Below are 22,834 nucleotides of genomic sequence, written 5' to 3'. Positions count from 1 at the left end.
CAGGTGTATTAGGAAATTTCAGATTTTCAACATGTTTCGTAGTGTCGAAAAGTTGAAAGGGCTTTCCTGATTTTACAGTCCATTTTTAATAATGCTAGTTTTGTCACTGGACTCCTCGTACCATCTTACACCTATCCACCAATTTTCGTAAGATCCGGCGCATTGTACGCAAACACCGTTCGACCAAATTGCGTACAGTAAACTAGATCTTACGACAATTTGAGCTAGCGATTCCAACTGCCTTAACCTAATCTGAATCTGAAAGTAACTTTCACCATCTCAGAAAGATCCGATCCTCCTCAACAAGGCTGATTACTATCTATCCGAATGGATTCCTCTCCGAATGGCTGATGATAATAGTACTATTGTTGAGAGTTACTAGTTATATTAACTTGTTTTGATATTTATGAAGTATAGTCAAAATTCTGACGGGTCTCGTAGTTGAAAATGATGACCTATCCGAAAAAAGTCTATGCGTCTTTAAAGAACTATTTTCTAATAGTAAGTGTCGGATATTTATACATGGATCGAAGAAGAACTCATGGGACAATCGGAACCCAAAAGCACTACGAAACCCCAACTTTTTTTGACAGACCTACCTGTAAGTGTTGGTTTCGATTGTCCCATGAATTCTGCGTGGATCCATGTATAAAATACCAGATTCCGCCTGCTCTGTATTTTAACATTTCTGTCTGTTTTAGGTACATTTAGTTCAGATTGCAATCTTTTATTTCCCGGTATAGCAAGGAGAAGGACTTGCTGTCCTTCTCCTCATACTTGTCAACGGGCCGAAACGGGCCGACACGGGCCGGCTCGTAACTCGCGTCAAAATGAATATTATGAGCTGAAAAATATACCAAAATGTAGATCTCGACGAGTTCTATGTCAGTGACCTGCTACGGGCCGGATGGCTATTTGTTAATATGCCGCGGGCCGGGCTAGAATGGCTTTTTTGGCCATTTTCGCGCTTTTTGGCACTTTTTCCCGGCCCGCGGCACATTAACGAACAGCCACCCGGAATGTAGTAGGTCATGGAGATAGAACTCGTCGAGATCTACATTTTGGTATATTTTTCAGCTCATTACATTCATTTTGACGCGAGTTACGAGCCGGCCCGTGTCGGCCCGTTTCGGCCCGTTGACAAGTATGCTTCTCCTGCACCAGTGTAGTACAAACTAAAATGTAAAGAGGAGAAAAGGGACTCTCGGCCGGCCGGGTGGTTGTTTTCGCCCCGCTGAGCCGAGAGCAATACGTCATCTCAGTCGAGAGAGAACCCGAGGAAAAGAGAGAAGAGACAGGACAGAAATGTGACACATGTAAATCAAAAAAAATACTAATTCTTTTTTTTTTGTTACACCTTTCAATTCAAACATTTCCTCCACATTTTCCTTTTATAAACAAAGCGAAAGATATAAAATCAAAAACGTTTGTTTCAAAAACATCTCTAACACAATATACACATAAACTGAGAAGGATATTCCAACTTTCCGTCATTAGTATTTATTTTCCTTGTGGCGGTCCGTGGTATCCCGAAATCTTGGCGTAACTTATCAGTGCGCGTCATGAGCACGTGAAATTCAGCTCAAAATATACATAAAATCGGAAAACATGAATCGGTGAGGCTCTTCTCTCAGGTTAAACCAATTTGAAAACTACACAGAAAACAGTGTATCCTAATCCTAGTTGTCTTCTGTTTCATCGCTATCAATGAACTACTGTATGGCAGTATCAAGAATCGAGTACAACTCAAATATGTGTGGGTGCAAAACATCTCTGTGGGGATTGTCCCGAAGCGATCAATAGATAATGTGACACGCGAGAAAATTGGTTCGTTTTTCTGTTTATAATGACCGTCCCTCGTCCATATAATCTCAGAGACCCCATTCCTACACTCAACGAATGATGCAGAGAACACGTGTGCTCTTCCAGTGTATAATTACTCTCATCCGAGTGTGATGAAGGGATTTCCTGGTAACTTTCCAACGGATAATTGTGATAAAAATTTCAAACCGTGGACTGAGTTAGAGAATGGCGCCTGGATGATCATCAAGGACGGAGGGGCCAACTGTTCGGCGAGGTATGATATAGTAGACTACACTAGACACCACTTGAAAACTAGCCCAACTCATTAATTTCAGATGTTTCGAAGGAGTGCGTGCCAGTTCGAAAGTAGTTGTCGGCGAGTGGTTGGAACCTGGATACGTGGATTGTGAATTCCTGGAAGCAGTTTGTTGGGAAAATGGAGGAGAGGAAGTCTATGGATACATTCATACACAGATTAAACCAAAGTGAGTTAGAGCGATTTTTGGCTTGGGGACTAGTTTTCCCAATTTTTGGAATTCAAGGCCACCCCACTTTTTTAAAATTTTATATTCACCGGATAGCCCGTTTCATTCTCTACATTTTTGTAGTTCACCATTTTTCGATATCTCCCCTCCCCGCGGAGTTACAGACGTTTGAAGAGAGTGCTCTCGTTTCACTGCGTCTCTCCCTCTCTGGATGCTGTTATCAAGTTTTCTCAGTGAGAAATAGAGATTTTTGAGAATTTTAAAATGGAAAAATGTAGAGAATTGAATTTTCCACATTTTTGTAGTTAGCAACTTTTTTTTTGAAGCGAGATTTGGGGAGTTATGGGCTCCTGAAGCAGTACGTAATTGCAGACTTGTCACGGGCCGGGCCGGGCCGGGCCAAAATCAGGAAAAATCTCGGCCCGGCCCGGCCCGCTCGGCCCGTTTTGAAACATTTTTTCAAAACATTTTGTGTTTTTGAACTTTTTTCTTGGAAATTTTTGGAAATTTTTGGAAATTTTTTGAACTTTTCTGAAAAAAGTGTAGTTTTCGAATAAACATTTAAAATTGCATCAAAATGTGAATATGTATGATAATTTAAGCATTTTTACTCTTTTTTTCGAAAAATTACAAAAAAAATTGGTAAAAATGGGTACCCATTTTTGAATCCGGGCCGACCGGGCCGGGCCGGGCCAAGAGAAATTTCGACCCGGCCCGGCCCGGTCAAGGAAAATCTCGGCACGGCCCGATTTTTGACAAGTCTGCGTAATTGAGAACCGTTTGAGAGTTCATAACTCGGCTCGCAGAGACATTTAGCAGGTTTTGATGACAGCAATGGTCTCCCTGTAGTCGAAAGTACCTAACATAAAACCAAGTTTATAGATTGTTTAAAAGCAACGTCTCCAATAGATTTCCTTAGTTAAGTTCTTATTATTTCAGCTCAACGACTCCACCCCCTTCCCTCTTCCCAAATCCCCCAAACGTCTTCGTATTCACAATTGATTCGATGAGTTTCGGATCAGCGAAACGGTCACTTCCCAAGTTTCTCAACTACTTTCAATCCGAATTCCAAGCAGTCGAGTTTCCATTCGTGAATAAAGTCGGTGAGAACAGTAAACCCAACGGAATCCCTCTTTGGTTCGGCAAATCAATATCCGGAGGGCGGAAAGTGAACTGGGAGGAGATAGTACCCGATTGGAATAGGACAGAGTTCTGTGACAGGTATCTGGATAACGAGACACATATATTCAAACAGTTCAAACAGCACGGGTATACGGTGAGTGCATCATTTGTTATGCGTTTTAAACTAAATGTTTTTCTAGACCCTCCAAATGGAAGATTGGGTGGAAACAATGATCGACTCGTTCCCTAGTTGTCAAGGATTCTATGAGCGGCCAGCGGATCACATATTTCGACCATTTTCCGCGTTTCGTGCCAAATACGGAATGAACATCACAAGGAAACATTTGAATGGAAAATTATGTAGACAGAATCATCATGCCATCATGGATCTTCTGCAACAGGCTATCACTGCTTATAGTGGTGAGTCAGGGGGAGAGAAAAACTCATAATAGTCAGAGTTTCTCCTTCTAGACCGCCCATTATTCTCGTGGATATGGCTTATTGACATCGGTCATGACTACTCTAATGGCCCCTATCGAATGGATCAATACCTTATCGATTATTTCGAGAATAATCGACAAGTTTTCGACGACTCCTTTGTCTTCTTCGTTTCTGATCACGGCTTCCGAATGGGAGTCATGACGGAAATTGGGTTATTTGAACGGAGTAATCCATATTTGGCAATATCGATACCGAAGAAGTATCGAGATGAGAAGAATGGGATGTTGGAAATGATGAGAGTGAATTCCAGACAATTACAGACTCATTTCGATACGAGAGCAACGATGTTGGATATTCTTATGGTAGTGCAGTAGAGCGTACTTTCTTACATATCCTATTCTCAGTACCAACCGTACACCAACTTCATGGATCGTAAACTTATATCAATTCCCAATGAAAAAGGACACTCTCTGCTACGGAAACAACCGGAATCCCCGAGAACTTGTGGAACACTTCCCATTCCGAAACAGTACTGTATTTGTCAAGTGGAAAAGTATAAAGTGTTGGACTGAGTTGAATACAGTTTCTATTCTTTTCTATGAAATCATTATTGCAGAGAATCCCTGATGACTCGTTTCGGACAAAAAGTGATCGATCATGTACACGAATTGTTGGACGAATCGAATTTCACTTCCATCTGTCATCAATATGAACTAAACGAGGAATGCATATTGGAATTGACCGTATTTTTCAAGCTAGAAATCAAATATGTTTTTTCAGGTCCCCTCGCTCATTGAATATGGCTACAGTACCCTCTGGAATACGTATGAAATCGAAGTGAAGACGGCGGAACCGAGTGCAGTCCATTTTCAGACAATGGTGACGTACGACCCAAAGACAGAAACAATGAATTTCGAGAAAGTGGTCAGATTGGATAAATACGGGGACACTGCCGACTGTACTGCCAGTGTACGTCTCGAACCGTTGTGTCATTGTAAGAAATGATTAGAATTACTTGGTTTTGTTAATTATCTTAATTACTTGTTTTGAATTGACATTAATAAAAATTACCGTAAAAACTGTATTAGAGCGACACCTTTAAAAGAACGACACCTCTAATAGAACGACACCCATCTATACTCAGAATTCATGAATATGATAATCCCAGTGTATTTTCTTGGTTCTGATTAGAAGCAGCGTGAGTAGTAGCATCTAGATCAACAAATAGAACTTTCAAAAAAAATTTTCCGTTTAACTTTAATGAGTTTCTGAAACCACAAAATTTTTCTGAGAGACGGTTGAAAAATAGAGCGACATGTCGCTCTAATACAGTTTTTACGGTAAATTCCTTTAGAACTCGTTCCACTTGTATGTTTTTTATTGACTGAAAATTCTTGAAAAGTTATTGATTTCTGGAATGAAATTCCAATCTATACGAAGTTGGACAAAACGCTTCCTGGAAATCGGAAAACTTGGATACGAAGAGATGGGCGCCACAATATAGTGGTATAAATAAGAAAATTGACGATATTTTAAAGACTTGCAACGGACCGGGCCGGGCCGGGCCCGGAAGTTCAGTACTGAAAAAAGTTCAAAAATATTTCTTAAGAAGCACTATCTGTAAGAGTGAAAATGTTTTTGTTGTGCCATTTCACTCAAAAATTCACAAAAATTCAAATTTCCCAGATAACATTGTGAAACTTTTGGTACATGTTAGGAGTGTTTTTGGTGTTTTTTCCACTTTTCTCAAAAAACCCCTCTAGAAGCCATAAAATTTCAAATCGTATTTGTATTCTCCGCAAAATGTTCTATTAGGACCAACTGAAAACATCAAAAAACAGGAGAACCTTTTTGAGATTTTTTTATTTTTTTAAAAATCACATAAGGGTCCCCCCTTATGAAAATATTTTTTTCCGAAAAATTAAAAAAATAAATTAAAAAAACGATTTTTTTGTTGGTTTCGAAGGTTTTTGAGAAATATACTTGAGAAAAAATTTGGTAATTTTTTCAGAAAATGAAATGTTTGGAAAAAAATTGTAGTGAAAAAAGTTCAAAAATTCAAATCCGGGCCGACCGGGCCGGCCCGGAATTATGCAAGTCTGATATTTTCAAGGATTTCAAGACACACACAGTCACATGGCAAGAAGCCTTCATCACGAATGGATCACACTGGAGTCGAGGAGAAATGGAATATTTAGATACCCCCCTCTTCAGAAAAAAAAAACAGAAAAAAAACAGAAAAAAAAAATCTTGCCACAGCCCCATCGACGACGATTATTCCGGATGGAATATATTTATCAGTATGGATCAGGTTCAGTGGTAGATATTCATTTTGGAATACTTCATTCAGGCCAAGTTCATATAATGAATCTCGATGGCTTCGAATGTCGTCGGCACCACTCGGGTATTTTTGGGCAAGGGTTGGGCAACGAAACTTTCAATTGGGCCTTGTGGCCCGTGAATAGGGCACAGTGCCTACAAAAAGGGCCACATGGCCCAGTGGGCACAGGTTAGGCGCAGGTTGGGTCACAGATTGATGGCCCGCGTAGGGCGGGCCATACTGCCCATTTGGTGGGCCACATGGCCCATTTCGTGGGCAAAGTGGCCCAAAAATACCTGAGCTGGGATAATAAGTGCGGCAAAAAAGATGATCGTGTTCATGACAGAAGGTTGGAATTTCCCAGCCGTCTTCTCAGTTTATATATTTTTAGAGATGTTTTTGATACAAAAACGTTTTTAATCTGAACATGCGCATTTATGTTGTTATTAAATTTCTCAAAAAAGAAAAAGAGGCCAGATTAAAACATATTTGGAAGAAAGGTGTAACATCGTTTTTATAAAAGGTCGATAAGAAGAAAATGTTTCTATCGAAGACTTATTTCAGTCATTAATATTCTATTCTATCACCCCTCTCCTCTTCGCACACTAATATTCATAATAGGGACACATATCAGAAGCGGGCGGAAAAACAAAATTAAATAATTACTTTATTTCAGAATAAAAAATTTAAAAATAATGAAATTATAACAATTCAGATTCCTTTGCCGCATGTCTTCCATATCAGAACAACACTGTCTTATACGCATATTCAACTGATATAGACTATTGGACATATTATTGGGGTTCCGATACTATGGTCGGTTACGCTCGTTTGTATGGAGCAATGGCAAATGTTCGATTCGATACGAAACAAGAAGTGGAGATTGAGTATCACACGGACTGGAGGTATGTTTGGTTTCTGTTTTTAGTTCTTTATTATTACTTCGGCACAATTGTTACAACAGCGCTCCACCGAAATTCCCTTGTAATGGAAGGCTTCTGCGGCCTTCGGTGTAGCGGTTCGAATGTGTGATATTTATTCATAGAAACATCATCATCTCTTAAAACATGATAAGGGAACCGACCACGAATGGTCGGGAGCAAGGGTTAAATAGTAGTTCTTATCAGTGGCACACAGGAGCTACGTCAATACATGGAATGTTCAAGAGAAGGGTTACGTAAGGAGCACAAAATGATCTATAGTGACTCATGGGGCATAACATCCCCCTCATTTCGGAAAGCTCGTCCCGAGCGTTAAAATAAAATAACAACAAATGAATTCAAATAAAATATAGAAAGTCAGTCACTTAGCATAGTTCCAGTTGTAGGTGTTCTCGCATTTGTTGTTGATGTCAGTTTGTGCCATTTGATACGTTGACCTCCTTTGACTATGCAGCTCTCTGTCAGCATCCGTATTTCCACCATCCTGCAGCTTCTTGTTACCATGCTCATGATGTTGCTTTGGTTCGACGACACGCATTTGACTCAAATGTTGTTGTCAATGATTTGGCAGCAGCGATGTTCCAGAGAATGTCCATAATGATGTCTTGTCTGAGAGTGTTTTATACAGTCTCATTGTTTGCTGCCGCTTTATTATCTAGAAAATTTTCTTATCTAGAATCGGTCAGTCTCTCCCTCGTTTAATAGCTTTTTGCTATTGTCCGAGTATTGGAATAATTCAAAATGCTTTACCGACACGTCTCACGGTGGCAAGTTGTTTTTCTCTGGTTTCATCAAGTATGATGAATGATTGAGAATGACACATTATCTTGCTGAGACTTGAATGTCAGTTTTCAGTATTTTGAATATTTTCTTTTTGTTATACTGAAGTTCAATAGTCTGATATTTCAGAGTATTTCTTCAGTGGAATTTCCGTTGCTGTCAGTGGAGACAGGTTGAACGGTCATCAATCTTTTTTCGGTCGGGTTCCTGCCTTTTTGTGCATTAGCTACGTTTTAAGGCTTTAGCTTGTCTGGTTTTTCAGAAATGACTTTTCAGTGCTCGTCATCTTGGCTGATTCTCTGATTGTAGCTTCGGTCTCCCTCGCCACATCAGGTTATTACCGTTATCATCTCGCTCGAGCATGATAACAAAAAATTTTTGTTCTCATCTCTGACGTGGATCGATTACTCTCATGAATGGTCACGAGATATCTCTGAGAAAGTCGTCGGACTTTTCAGCCTGTAGACCTTGACCAGAGTCAAGGCTGGTACGGTTGCCGCCCCGTGTAGTGGGTACAAGCGCTCAGAGACCGCGATTCAACATAACTCGGCTGCACCATCTTCGGTGAGCTTGCAGATTCCTTCTGCTGGGTTACGAGCTTCCTGCTTCGCCCCTTTTTTCAACAGTTCCTCAGAACTTCCCAATAAGAGAACAGAGGTATGTTGAACAAGTTTAACGTCACTTCAATCAAAGAATTCACTTCGAATTTGAGCATCTGGATGTCTCATTTCTCTACCTTTTTTGGTATATGAAGTTACGGAGTTTTTCCGGAGAAATCTCGTTCTTCATTTTATACTGCCAGTTCTGGTTTAGGTTACTAGAGTAAGCTTTTATAGAAGTGGTCTTACCTTTTCTGATTAGAAGCAATTTTCACTTCTTTTTCAGATCACTAGTTCTAGCAGAAGCAGCCTTCAATGGGTGCCCCTCGTAGAAGTAGTTTCTTACTGATAATGAATTATTTGAACAGTTGTGTTCAAATTTCATTTCAGTTTGGACTATGGATTCTGCTCCCTTGTTCACGTTGAGAAGTATACTCAACGCGAAGGTGGTACCTCCATGTAATGGAAGGCTTCTGCGGCCTTCGGTGTAGCGGTTCGAATGTGTGATATTTATTCATAGAAACATCATCATCTCTTAAAACATGATAAGGGAACCGACCACGAATGGTCGGGAGCAAGGGTTAAATAGTAGTTCTTATCAGTGGCACACAGGAGCTACGTCAATACATGGAATGTTCAAGAGAAGGGTTACGTAAGGAGCACAAAATGATCTATAGTGACTCATGGGGCATAACACCCTTGTCTCTTTTTTCTGAGTCTCTCAATTTCGCACGCTACTTTCTGCGATTTCGGTAGAGCGCAGTTGTAAAAAGCGGGCCATTCTAATAGACTTTTTTCATTCCAGTAGTTTGAATGCTTCTATATATTCCCATCAACCTGATCCATCACTTGGTTATGGAGACAAAGCAACTGGAAGTAACTTGTACAATGTGTTGAAGGTTTGTACTGTTTTCTTTCAACTCTTATTTAGAAAATATTCCAGAAGTTTCTTAACAATAAGAAATACCCATTATGCGGGGCCGAAGTGTTAGTATTAGCGAAACGGTATCCAGATGAGTCAGATGTATCAGACATCATTTCCCAACTACGAGCCAATCGCGTGATGGTTTACATTGCTGTCGACAGTATTCCATCGGGTGGTTCCAATTCTGCAACACTATACGAAATGTCATTTCAAACCAATGGATACTGTGCTTTTGCCACCGGTAGGGATCTTTATAATGTGAGTTGTTTGAGAAAAAATGGAAATTGAAAAAGCTGTTACTTACGGCAATCGCTGGCAAGCCGGCGCCACTTTTTTTTACGTAATTTGCATGAAAAGCCGCTCTCCTTTTGAGTAGAAAATGTACTGAAAAAAAGTTCTCTCGAAGCGGCGTGTGCGGCAATCGCCGGAAATAAAATTGCCGCCGTAAAACGCCCATTTTAACAGCCCTAGTCACAGTGGTTACGTTTTTTTTTGCAATTATCAATAATTCTATCTCGATGGTCGCGTTTCCACACAAAAGTTATAACCTAACATTGCTAGAGTCGATTCTTACTGCATTGTCTTCTTATCTAACAATTTTCAGGCGTTTTACGATATGACCTGGATACTTGGTACCCCTTACCAATTTTTCGCTCGAAACTTTGTAGTCTCTGGATTGGGTCGAACATTCAAAACTCCAATACCACCGGGTTATAGTGACTGGGGTGCAACTGCAATAACTGTTCAGAACCACAGTACGGATACTTCCAAGTTCTACTATATCACTAACAATGTTTTCAGCACTCGACAATTCATTCGTTTCAATTAATTCTACATTCGAGAGTACTGATGGATCTTATGCTTTGAAAAGGTTCACCAATAATCTTTTTGAACTTCACAATCAGCTTTGATCGCTTTGAATGGATCCCTCTTTTACAAATGGACAATTGACTACCATTATAACACGGACGGACCACAAGTCATTCAATTAAGAATGTACAGTGAATAGTGAGTTTTCTCAAAATCTTTAACAATTTCGTAAATCGAATATTTCAGTTATCACGATTTCCTTCCATTACCACCTTCTGAATAATCAGACTAATGTTCTTATTTTCTTTTTTTTACACTAAATTCTTATATAACAATTGTTGGATTTTGATCTTCAGTAGTAATCTTCACTATTAAAAAAACCGAACGGCTGTGTGCTTGTTTGTCTCCCAACTGAACCGATTTTCTTTTGGACCAAAATAAATTATTTTTAATAATGCACTTCTTTTCTTTTTTGGAAATTCTTAAAATGGCGAAATAAGACACTATAAAGCTCTAAATATTGGAAATTTCATAGTGACTTGGAATATCTCAAAAATGTATGCCTAAGAAGGGGACTAACAGCCTTCGAACAGCCTAAAAACACGAAATTCATCCCAAATAATTCATTTTAATCCATATTTTCTCTTTCACAAATAAACGAGTATTTTGATTTCTCAATTTCCAATAATTATTCTGATTATCACTTTCTTGTCGACGAAGACGACTTCATCGATGACATCGTCGACGAGGACGGCGCTTCTGAAGCAGAAGACGCCACGTGCACATTGATGACCTCATCGTGTCTTCTGATGTCTTCTTCTTCTCCACAACGACTGAATGCGTAGATCACAATTCCACAGCACGAGAAGACGCAGAAGAGGAACGTCAAACAGGAGAGCCAACCGAGAGACGACGAGTGGCGCACGATTTGGAGATACTGGAAATAATTTGAAGGATTAAAGAAATTGCAATAAAATATTTGAAATCTTCATAAAATTTGCGGAGTTTTGACACCCATATCGACCTGTTTCCATTGAGGTCGTTCAGGCCCTGTTAGGCCTGTAGGCTCTCTCGTTTTCAGGAATTCTTCAAAATAGGTCAATATGGGACTCAAAACTTTGTAAATTTTGTGTATAGTCTGAAGAACACAATTATTTCTCATAAAAACGCAGATTTTCCAGGTCTTTGTCACTTTTCATTAACTCAATATTTTACGATTTTTCAAAATTTCTCAAAATCTCAAGATTCATACAAAATAGTTGCCATTTATAGCTTTCCAATAAATTTTCCTAAATTTTGAATTCCATATTGACCTATTTTGGAGCATTTTAACTTTTCAAGGGGGCCTACAGACCTAACAGGGCCTGACCGACTTAAATCGAAAATGGTCGATATGGGGCTCAAAAATTTGGAAATTTCATGGAGAATCTGAATTTTATAATGTCTGCAAGTGAAATCTTCAATTTGTTGCAGTTTTCTGACTCACAATATTGCGAACAAGTGTCTTATTGGTGAGAATCTCTTGCATCATGAGCACATTCATCTGCTCTTTCTTTTCATTCTCCTGAAGTGTCTCCATCTCCTTGGTGTCTTCACTTCCTCCTCCGAATCGAATCAGTTTCCACAAGTACTCATCGATGGCGAGATCACACGTTTTACTCGGTTTCCTGTTGAATCGAGTGTCGTCGAGACATCGAATCAGATGAACGGTGCATTGCTCTTTCGGTTCGGCACGAGGGGTACGGTAGCACAAGTCATTGTTCAGGGCACACGAGGCAATCGTCGCTGGAAATGAGATTTCAGGCACGTTTTAGGCCGTTCTGAGCAATTTAAGCCGATTTTAACCGATTTTAGACCATTTTCATCATTTCAGGCCCATTTTCTTACCATGTTGCTCATCACAACGTGCATATATCCCAACATATGGCTCGGAGAGGTGTGGAATTTGCGTGGGAACCTTCAACGACTCCGCCGGCACCGGTGATTCAGTGACTGACGAGTTTTTGGCATCCCGGCTGTCATCATAGGCGAAACGTCCGTATGTGGAAAGAAGTGGACACACCATCTTCGTGAATTTTCCACAATTCGCCGCATTCGGATCGGTTGCCACGTGGTACTGAAAAAATGGAAATATTTTGTAGATCAAAAAAGTTTTAATACCTCTAAACACTCGCAAAACTGTCTGTCACAATGTTTCTGTCCACGTTGACCATCGTAGCAATCGTCGTGAACCGCACAGCAGTGGTTGAATTCGGCTGAAAATGTTTTTTCGATTTTGAAACTTTTTTGTGCACTGATTTTGCCAGAATTTCAGTTTTTGAAGATGTTTTGCTCATTTCATGCATTCTTATCGTAAAAAACCACCAAAAATCAGTAAAAATCGGCTCGTGGCCTAGAAACCCAAATTTTCGGATTTCTAGGCCACCAACCACAAATTGCTCCAAAATATAGTAATATGGGGCTCAAAAAGTCAGAAATTTTATAGAGATTCTGAATATTTCAATTATTTCCTTTGATTTTCAGATATTCCCTAGATCTACATACCTGCAGCCAATGGGCACGTATTGTTGATATGGCCTATGACCGATTTCGTCACAAAATCTCCGCTTCCACATCTCCACAAGTTATTCGGTATTCCGAAGAGTTTCTCAGTGTCTGGAAATTCCTCGGCCACCACTACAGACTCCTCCTCCACTTTCGGGATACTGTCGACGACGGGCGGCTCCGTATCGTCCACCGGGTCTTCGGGGGTACTGTAGTCGACAGGGACAATTTCCTGAGTGGTCGGCTCTTCGCCCGAGCCAAATTGAGTCAACACGACGACGGATGGGAGCACTAGGAGAAGAAAGACGGAAAAATTCTGAAAATTTAAGCCCTGTTTAGGCTTTTCTAGAAGGCTCACCATGTCGATCGTCTTCCACGTGTCAACAAATTATCGATTGATTTCTGGAGGAGGAGAATCGATGATTGAATTATTGAAGAGTGATGTGGAATTGAAGAGGGTCCAAGATGACCCCCGGCCTCTCATATTCTAAAAAAGTGACCCCGGACGGTCACGCGGGAAATTTGAAAAACTTTTTTTTGGGGAAAATCCTGAAAAAGTGTTACACGTCTAATTTTAACAATTTTTAAACAAAAAATTATATTAAAGTCCCCTTTTCTTGTCAAAATCATCAAAATTTGTCCGCCTCTCAATTACTTCTAAAACGCGTCCACGTCACCCCAGAAAAGACTTTTCAGTACCACTGGAATTACGTGCCTACTTATTATGTAAAAAAAATCCCGCAAATTGTAGAAAATTTCAGAAGAAAAACTATCTGAAACTGCTAAGAATCAACTTCAACTACCTCTGAGCCAGAAACGCGTCAACGTCACCCCAGCCATGGCTTATTTGGTATCAATGGAATGAGTAACACAAGAAAACTACAAAAATCTCTTTAAAAATTTCATTAAAAGCAATGTGAACTCACTCAAAACAAGTCGAAATCCTCCAAACCAGGTAGGAATTTAATTTGCTCTGAATTACGCGTCAACGTCACCCCAGCCATGACATATTTGGTATCAGTATGTTTCAAAATATTTGTTTTATACCATCTACGCAACATTTCCGTTATCACAAAACCATTCTACATTTCTTTCCAATTTTTACTTTAAAGCCCTCATCAAATGTCACTGATAACAAAAAAGTGTTTCTCGAAGACTTATTTCAGACATTCATATTCAATTCTATCACCCCCTCCCATCCAAACTATTATTCATTATAGGGACACATATCAGAAGCGTTGAAAAACCAAAATTAAATAATTAATTCATTTCAGATTTAAAAATAAAATGTTTTCCAAATAAAATGAAATTATTTCAGTTCCACCGGCCGCATGTGTTCCTTCTAAAAACACTGTTCTGTACGCATATTCAACTGACATTGACTATGATACATTTGAAAGTTGTGTCTACCAAATGTTAAAACTTGCTATAGTGTATACAACAACGGCAAATGTTCGATTCGATACAAAACAGGAAGAGGAGATTGAGTATCACACGGACTGGTTGTATGTTTGGTTGCAGTTTTTGCTGTTTTATTAGACCTTTTTCATTTCAGAAGTTTGAATGCTTCATTATGGGCCCATCAACCTGATCCATCACTTGGATATGGAGACACAACAACTGGAAGTAACTTGTACAATGTGTTGAAGGTTTGTACTGTTTTCCTTCAACTCTTATCCAGAAAATATTCCAGAAATTTCTCAATAATGTGAAGGTCTCATTATGCGGAGCCCAAGTGTTAGTATTAGCGAAACGATATCCGAATGAGTCAGATGTATCAGACATAATCACCCAACTACGAGCCAATCATGTGATGGTGCACATTGCTGTCGACAGTATCCAATCGGGTGGTTCCAATTCTGCAACACTATACGAAATGGCATATCAAACCAATGGATACTGTGCTTTTGCCACCGGCGATGATCTTCATAATGTGAGTTCCATACTTGCAACGGGCCGGGCCGGGCCGTGACGAGAATTTTCAAGGCCCGGCCCTGCGCGAGGCCTGGCTGAAAAATTTGAACTGAAATGTTGAACGAAATTTTGAATTTTTTGAATTTTTTCCCAAAAATGTCGAATTTTTGACTATTTTTCAGAATTCAATCAAAGGATAGTTATACATCAAAAAATTGAAATTTTTAATGTAAAATTTCAAAAAAATTTAAAAAATTTGGTAAAACATAGGCACCTTTTTTTTTGAAAGTTACTTATGTGGAAACAAATCATAGTCACTGTAGTAGACAGTCTGAAGACTAAAGTCTTCTTTCTATTTCAGATTTCTATATTTAAAAAATCGCTACAAGAAAATTATTTCTCCATTCTTCGTTTCCTCGTTGTTTTCAACAAATTTTCAATTTATCACAATTCACAATTGCCCCCCTACTTGTACGGTATATTATCTCCCCCCATGGGGGGCAATTATGGAATCACTATCAAAGTGGGGGAGGAAAGTGGATAGTACTAAATGCTTCCACAATTGCCCCCGGTTCGAGTAAAGACTGGATCTTTGAACCTAAGTCTAAGATTTAGAAAAAACCTAAGCCTGAGATTTAGAAGAAGCCGAAGCCTAAGATTCAGAAGAAGCTTAAGATTAAGAGAAAAACTAATCGATGAGCCTGAAAATGTGGGGGAGGAATGTGGACCTACTCCAAGTTTCCACAATCACCCCCCATAGAGTTCAAACATGCCCCTTACTTACCCCTAATGGTTCCTTGTGACGAGGAGGTTAGGCCGGCCGGGTTAGAGTCCGGTAACCGCCTCAATCCCTAAGCTGATGCACCAGTTGTATGTTTGGGTATGCTAGAGAGAGAACACGTTGTACCAGATTACATCTTTATTAGAGATATTTGACAGTGAATGAGTGAGTTGGCGATCGGCTTGGCTGGTAGTTGGCTTGTCCGAGAGCCTTCCCTTCTCACCCATAGCCAAAGAGTGCTCACTCCTTAGACGGCTAGGAGGAGCTACCCTAAGGTAGGGAGCGAAGTGCTCGTGCTGGTAGTTGTGGTGTCGTTGACATGATGTTGATTGTCCGGAAGACGAGTTGGTGGTGAGGGAGACGACGAAAGGAGTCGACCATCCGTTGAGTGTCCTTTGAGGAACGACTGAAGAGCGAGCGCTCTCTGCCGTTGTTGTTTTGGTTTCGCGCCACTTCTGGGAAAGTTCCAGAAGGTGGCGGCGAGAGAGTGTGCGTGCCGCGGAGGAGTTGGGTCCGACGGGGCGCGCTTGCTTCCTTGGCGGTAGTTTGAATATGGGTTTCCCGCACTCTTACGAGATCATACAAGATTGTAGGTCTGCTTGTGGTTTTGATGGAGAGATTTGGCTGTGAAGTCATGTGTGCGCTTCTAAGGTTGTGACTATCCGTAGGATTGTCGCGACATCCCTACTTGCCTCTATAGCCATTCTGGAGTCTTCGATAATTTGAAATAAATAAGAATTAAAACTGAATCGGTAATGAAAGGGAAATTTTTTAGAATTATCTAAAATATAGGAAGTTTTTAGGCTTTTGACTGGATGACTTATACACTTGGTTATCCTTACCAATTCATTGCTCAAAACTTTGTGGTTTCTGGATCGAGTCGAATCGAAATACCGACATTCAAAACTCCCTTACCACCGGGTGTTACACATTATTGCTCATTCGCAATAACTGTTCAAAACCACAGTAAGAATAATTAACATTTTAAACTAAATGACTCATAATGTTTGCAGCACTTGACAATTCATTCGTATCAATGAATCATACAATTGCGAGTACTGATGGATCTTTTTCTCGGAAATTTCCGGGTACTCCTCTTTATGGAACTGCACAAGCCGATCATGTGCTTTCTAGCGGATCCCTATCATACAAATGGATAATTGACTACCATTATAATAATAATAAACCGCAACTCATTCAATTAAGAATGTATAGTGAATTGTGAGTTTTCTCAAAAACTTTAACCATTAAATCTAATATTTCAGCTATCACGACTTCCTTTCCCTGCCAGATTTCAAATGATCGGTTCAATGTTCTGTGGGACTTTCCAATAAAAGTTAAGATTATGTTGTTTCTTTTCTAATGGTCATCCGATTGAATATATTCTTTATCATGTATCATGCAAACCACTGCACAAAATATTGTGCTTCGCTTGCACTTTTCACTAAAGATGCTTACAGGAAGAAAAGTCGTTAAGACTCCTCACTGATAACATAAAAAGTGTTGCTCGCTCGAAGTCATACGTGCCAAAAATAAGTTTTTTGATTTTCATATTTTGGAAGGGGTTTAAAAATTTAGATGGAGCCAGTTTTTTTTTCCAAAATTTATTTAAATTCCAACGTCAACGTCACGCCAGCCGGTATCATATATAGTATCAATGGAATCAGATAGACAAGATCTTGGGCATCTTAACCCTTTTTTCTTAGTTTTAAGGGATTTTGATTTGTGTGAAGTGGAATAATGAGGACATGAGAGAAGAGTGAAGATATGATGTGTGTTAACTAGTGAACTGGGAAGAGGGCGGAGTCAACTAAAACAGAAAGAAGACGAATTATGCTTTCGAGGAATACACGTAAGGCGATGATGGTCCTAGTTTTGCGGGGAAAAGCATATGGGGCCACCATCCAGTCTTTAAGTTGTCGACAGTGCTTAAATTTTGAAATCATTTTCTCGATTCCAAGAAGCGTTCTGCAAAATTTGAAAACAGTTTTGAAATCCTCAGATTTCGAGCTTGCAAACATTTTTCGTTATAGAAGGCTCTTACATTTTAACAACACAAATTTTTTCACATTAACACACTTTGGCCCTCATTCAAAAATCTATTTGTTATCACGAAAAGTTTCATGTTTTTTTGCTTGAATTGCAATATATTTGACAAACAAATAATAAGAAAGAAGATTATGTTTCCAATCGTATGTTTGCTCCTCTTCCCTTTTCATGGTCATTTCGAGAACAATAAGAAAAGTCGTTAAAGAGGGACTGCGGTATTCCAAAAATCGAGAGTTTTTGATATGGATCGACTCAGAATTTTGTAGGAAAGGGAAACGTCTCTCGCCGTGAACATTAAAAAGTTTTGAAATATATGTTAAATCTTCACGGCGAGAGGCGTGAAGATTAAAATTCTGAGTCGATCCATATAAAAAAATCTCGATTTTTGGAATTCCGCAGTCCCCCTTTAAGACTCTTCACTGATAACAAGAAAGTGTTTCTCGACATTTCAGTCATTCATATTCTATTCTATCAACCCTCACCCTTCCAACCTAATATGCATCATAAGGACACATATCAGAAGCTGGGGAAACTAAAATTAAATAGTTATTTCATTTCAGATTCAAATAAAAAGAATCATCTTAATAATATGAAAATTATTCAGGTTTCCCGGCCGCATGTCTTCCATATCAGAACAACACAGTTTTGTACGCATATTCAACTGATATCGACTATGATACATATAGTCAGGGAGTCTATAATATGATCGATTATGGTCATTTCTATGCAACAACGGCAAATGTTCGATTCGATACAAAACAGGAAGAGGAGATTGAGTATCACTCGGACACCGAGTATGTTTGGTTTCTGTTTTTGCTCCATTAATAGATCTTTCAATTCAGAAGTTTAAATGCTTCTTTATGGACCCATAGACCTGATCCATCACTTGGATATGGAGATATGACCACTGGAAGTAACCTGTACAAAGTTTTGAAGGTTTTTACTATTATACTTCAACTCTTATTCAGAAAGTATTTCAGAAATTTCTCAACAATAAGAAAACGCCAATATGCGGATCCCTAGTGTTCATTGCAGTAAAACGGTATCCCGATGAGTCTGATGTATCCGATATCATCACCCAACTACGGGAAAATCATATACTTGTGCACATTGCTGTTGACAGTATCCCATCGGGTGGTTCCAATTCTGCAACACTCTACGAAATGTCCTATCAAACCAATGGATACTGTGCTTTTGCCACCGGCAGTGATCTTCAATATGTGAGTTCTTTCAGAAAAAAGTTGGAATTAGAATTTAAAAAGTTCACTGTTATAATTTATAATTTCTTTATTTCATCGAAGGGCGGAAACCACTAACACGAGAAAATGGAATGGTTTTTGAATTTACATGTGAGAGATGGTTAATAAAAAGAGAAAGAATACATACATAATGATAATGGGCCTATTCTAGCGGTAGCAAAAAAAAAGCAAAAAACTACTTTTTAATAAAGAAAAAAATAGTTTTCTGCACTTTCTGCTACCTCGAGATTAGCTCCACTATCCATAGGAGGTAAAGTAAAATTAATAATTTGTCGGGTTTAATGACAGGAAATGATTGAGATCATATTTACATATTCTGCTCTTAAAGACAGCTGTGCTCGGTTTAACCGGAAACACCAAACTGTGGAAGTTATTTATTTGAAAACAAATCATAGTCACTTTAGTAGACATTCAAATATTTTATCTCATGTTTTGTACGTTTCTTCACTGAAGAAACAAACTTTTTGGATGTGTCCCTTTCTTTCTAACAATTTTTAGGCTTTTGACTACATGATCTGGATACTTGATTTTCCTTACCAATTCATTGCTCAAAACTTTGTCGTTTCTGGATCTGGTCGAATCGAAATACCGGCATTCAAAGCTCCTGTTCCACCACCGGGTTATACAGATTATTGCTTAATTGCAATAACTGTTCAAAACCACAGTAAGAATAATTTCCAATTTAAACTAAATCACTCACTATGTTTGCAGCACTTGACAATTTATTCGGATCTGTGAATTATACGATTGAGAGCACCGATGGATCTTATGTTCATAAGTTTCCGGGTGTCCCTCTTTATGGAACTGCACAAACAGGTTCCGTGAAATTGAACGAATCCCTCTCATACAATTGGAAAATTGACTACCATTACAATACAGATGCACCACAAATCATTGAATGCAGAATGTACAGTGGATAGTGAGTTTTCTCGAAAACTTTAAAAGATACACGAATCTAATATTTCAGCTATCACGACTTCCTTCCACTGCCACCTTTTTGACGATCAGACTAATGTTCTGTGAGACTTTCCAATGAATTTTAAAACTATGTTGTTTTTTTTCTAATGGTTTTCTGATTGAATATATTCTTTGTCGTTTGCTGGCAAACCACTGCAAAAAATATTGTGCTTCGTTTGCACTTTTCACTAAAGATGCTTACAGGAAGAAAAGTCGTTAAGACTCCTCACTGATAACATAAAAAGTGTTGCTCGCTCGAAGTCGTAAAGAAGTTTTTATTTTATTCAAAAAGAAGTTTTTTTATTTTCATATTTTGGAAGGGTTTTGAAAGTTTAGATGGAGACAGTTTTTTTAAAATTTATTTAAATTCCAACGTCAACGTCACGCCAGCCGGTATCATATATAGTATCAATGGAATCAGATAGACAAGATCTTGGGCATCTTAACCCTTTTTTCTTAGTTTTAAGGGATTTTGTTGTCGAAAACGTATTTACACTGGAAAATTCGGAACAAAATGTGTGAAGTGGAATATTGGGGAGAGGACATGAGAGGAGATATGGTGTTTGTGTGTGTGTGTGTGTAAACTAGTGAACTGTGAGGGGGGGGGGCGGAACCAACTAAAACAGAAAGAAGACAAATTATGCTTTTTGAGAGGAATACACGTACGGCGATAATGGTCCTAGTTTTGCGGGGAAAATCATATGGGGGCCACCATTTAGTCTATAAGTTGTCGACGAATTTGTCTACAGGGAAAGACTTGATAACAACTTTCATGATTTCTAAGGTGGAATTCGGTGCTTAAATTTTGAGATCATTTTCTCGATTCCAAGAAGCGTTCTGCAAAATTTGAAAACAGTTTTGAAATCCTCAGATTTCGAGCTTCCAAACATTGTTCGTTATAGAAGGCTCTTACATTTTAACAGCACAAATAATTAACACACTTTGGCCCTCATTCAAAAATCTATTTTTGTTATCACGTTTCATGATTTTTTGCTTGATATTTGTGACAAACAAATAATAAGAAAGAAGATTATGTTTTCAATCGTATGTTTGCTCCTCTTCCTTTTTCATTGACATTTCGAAAAAAAGTCGTTAAGACTCTTTACTGATAACAAGAAAGTGTTTCTCGACATTTCAGTCATTCATATTCTATTCTATCACCCCTTCCCCCTTCCAAACTAATATTCAACATAAGGACAAAAATAATTTAGAAAACATGAATTTTGTTATGTTAGAAAAATATGATTAATAGAGTTAGAATCTAGTTCTAGGAGTCAAAAACCAATTTTTCAGATTCAAAAATAATAAGTTTTCCTACAAAAACAAAAATAATTCAGGTCCCCCGGTCAAATGTCTTCCATATCAGAGGAACACTATTCTGTTCGCGTATTCCACTGAAACCGACCGTCATACATATGATATTGGTGTCTCTTGGATTACATACGATGCTCGGTACTATACATCACTGGCATATGTTCGATTCGATACAAAACAGGAAGAGGAGATTGAATATTACACGGATGAACGGTATGTTTGGTTTCTATATGTGTTGCTTTATTAGGCATTCTTCCTTTCAGTAGTTTCTCTGATTCTCTACACTCCCATCAACCGGATCCATCACTTGGATATGGAGATAATACTACTGGTAGTAACTTGTACAATGTATTGAAGGTTTGTACTATTTCACCTCATCATTTATTTATAAAACATTTAAGAAGTTTCTCAATAATGGGAAGGTTTCATTATGCGGAGCCGTCGTGTTAATAGCGGTAAAACGATATCCAGATGAGTCTGATATATCTGACATCATATCCCAACTACGAGCCAACCATGTACTCGTGCACATTGCAGTCGACAGTATTCCATCAGGCGGTTCCAATTCTGCAACATTATTTGAAATGTCATATCAAACCAATGGATACTGTTACTTTGCCACCGGCAGTGATCTTTCGATGGTGAGTTTTGTTTGGATGACACCGGCAGTAACCTATCAAATGTAAAAACTAATCATACTCAGGAAATATCATTGGCCCATTGTTTGGGTGGTTTTTAACCGGGTTGGGCATTCAAGGGCAAAATGCCCAACGTGTGATGTTTCTAGCGCTCGCTTTCCTTGTCGATACTCTTACATTTTCCTTTGGCTCTCAGCGAGTTTCTGACCGCATTAAACAATTCTTTTGATATGAAAATAACTCACATACATTATTATATGAAAAGATCAGAATTGGCCTTGTTAGTATACTTTTAAACATGTTTTCTGGATTCGTTTCTCGAACGGTAGCCTTTTTCATATCCATTACAAAATAGTGTGTTTGAAACAAACTGTCTGGGGGACTCGCATTCTTTGACCTAACCGTCGCCCCACCCTTGCCCATTGGGCTTTTCGCCCAAAGTGTAGGTTAATCATCTTAAATGCTCATTTTTGTACGTTTTCCTACAAGTGATTATGATTCTTTACTAGTGTCAATATCTTGAAGAAATACGTTTCTTCACAAATAAATAACCTAATACCAACATTCATTCTCCTTTTATCTAACTGTTTTCAGGCTTTTGAGGATATGACCCAAATACTTCAACATCCTTACCAATTCATTGCTCAAAACTTTGTGGTTTCTGGATCGGGACGGATCGAACTACCGGTACTCGACACTCCTTCACGAATGGTTCTTTTAGGCTATTGTATATTTGCAATAACTGTTCAAAACCACAGTAGGGATAATTTCAAAGATAAACTAAACCACTCATAATGTTTGCAGCACTTGACAATTCATTTGTATCAATGAGTCATACTATTGAGAATACTGATGGATATATTGTTTATAAATATCCGAGTCCCTACTTTTCTTCTCATCCTCTTCGTGGAACTGCACAATCACATGACATTAATTGCCCAGGCAACTCATCCAAATGGACAGTAGACTATAATTATAACACTGACGCACCACAAATCATTCAATTAAGAATGTACAGTAGATTGTGAGTTTTCTCAAAAACTTTACTATTGCACAAATCGAATATTTCAGTTATCACGACTTCCTTCCACTACCACCTTCTTGATTATCTGCTCATTGTTCTTTGCTGATTTTTATAAATGGTTTCCTCAT

At 38.7% G+C, this 22,834-nt stretch overlaps 5 protein-coding genes and 1 pseudogene across 6 annotated transcripts; 3 read left to right on the top strand and 3 right to left on the bottom strand.

Moving 5' to 3' along the window:
- Positions 1-1,955: 1,955 nt before the first annotated feature.
- GCK72_015554 (uncharacterized protein) lies at positions 1,956-4,856 on the top strand (the record flags this gene model as incomplete). The annotated part of the gene is made up of 6 exons (XM_053730960.1): positions 1,956-2,077; positions 2,139-2,288; positions 3,228-3,564; positions 3,611-3,830; positions 3,882-4,213; positions 4,632-4,856. 6 exons carry the CDS (start codon positions 1,956-1,958, stop codon positions 4,854-4,856), a joined length of 1,386 nt encoding a protein of 461 aa, XP_053585732.1.
- Positions 4,857-6,982: 2,126 nt separating this feature from the next.
- On the bottom strand, positions 6,983-7,650 carry GCK72_015553 (uncharacterized protein; the record flags this gene model as incomplete). Its single annotated transcript, XM_053730959.1, has 2 exons — positions 6,983-7,070; positions 7,478-7,650. The coding sequence occupies 2 exons, from the start codon at positions 7,648-7,650 to the stop codon at positions 6,983-6,985; spliced, it is 261 nt and encodes an 86-aa protein (XP_053585731.1).
- GCK72_015550 lies at positions 6,985-16,767 on the top strand (annotated as a pseudogene). The gene is made up of 18 exons: positions 6,985-7,076; positions 8,882-8,950; positions 9,297-9,390; positions 9,435-9,674; positions 10,021-10,171; positions 10,218-10,287; positions 11,700-11,965; positions 12,100-12,206; positions 12,254-12,339; positions 12,750-12,976; positions 13,532-13,620; positions 13,683-13,725; positions 14,089-14,275; positions 14,326-14,419; positions 14,464-14,703; positions 16,269-16,431; positions 16,479-16,686; positions 16,731-16,767. Coding segments are annotated over exons 1-18 (2,463 nt in total).
- Positions 10,927-14,555, bottom strand: GCK72_015552 (uncharacterized protein; the record flags this gene model as incomplete). The annotated part of the gene is made up of 6 exons (XM_053730958.1): positions 10,927-11,163; positions 11,713-12,011; positions 12,114-12,342; positions 12,387-12,481; positions 12,771-13,086; positions 14,358-14,555. 6 exons carry the CDS (start codon positions 14,553-14,555, stop codon positions 10,927-10,929), a joined length of 1,374 nt encoding a protein of 457 aa, XP_053585730.1.
- On the bottom strand, positions 15,736-16,101 carry GCK72_015551 (uncharacterized protein; the record flags this gene model as incomplete). Its single annotated transcript, XM_053730957.1, has 1 exon — positions 15,736-16,101. One exon carries the CDS (start codon positions 16,099-16,101, stop codon positions 15,736-15,738), a length of 366 nt encoding a protein of 121 aa, XP_053585729.1.
- A 1,449-nt stretch (positions 16,768-18,216) lies between the features above and the next one.
- GCK72_015549 (uncharacterized protein) lies at positions 18,217-22,787 on the top strand (the record flags this gene model as incomplete). Its single annotated transcript, XM_053730956.1, has 11 exons — positions 18,217-18,308; positions 18,357-18,450; positions 18,495-18,734; positions 19,272-19,437; positions 19,485-19,685; positions 21,068-21,257; positions 21,308-21,401; positions 21,446-21,685; positions 22,277-22,439; positions 22,487-22,706; positions 22,754-22,787. 11 exons carry the CDS (start codon positions 18,217-18,219, stop codon positions 22,785-22,787), a joined length of 1,734 nt encoding a protein of 577 aa, XP_053585728.1.
- Between the last annotated feature and the right edge of the window lie 47 nt (positions 22,788-22,834).

This window comes from Caenorhabditis remanei, chromosome IV (assembly GCF_010183535.1).
Source record: "Caenorhabditis remanei strain PX506 chromosome IV, whole genome shotgun sequence".
In the NCBI taxonomy this organism is placed as follows: domain Eukaryota; kingdom Metazoa; phylum Nematoda; class Chromadorea; order Rhabditida; family Rhabditidae; genus Caenorhabditis; species Caenorhabditis remanei.
Note: the sequence above shows the minus strand (reverse complement) of the source record. Positions and strands in the feature narration are given on the sequence as shown.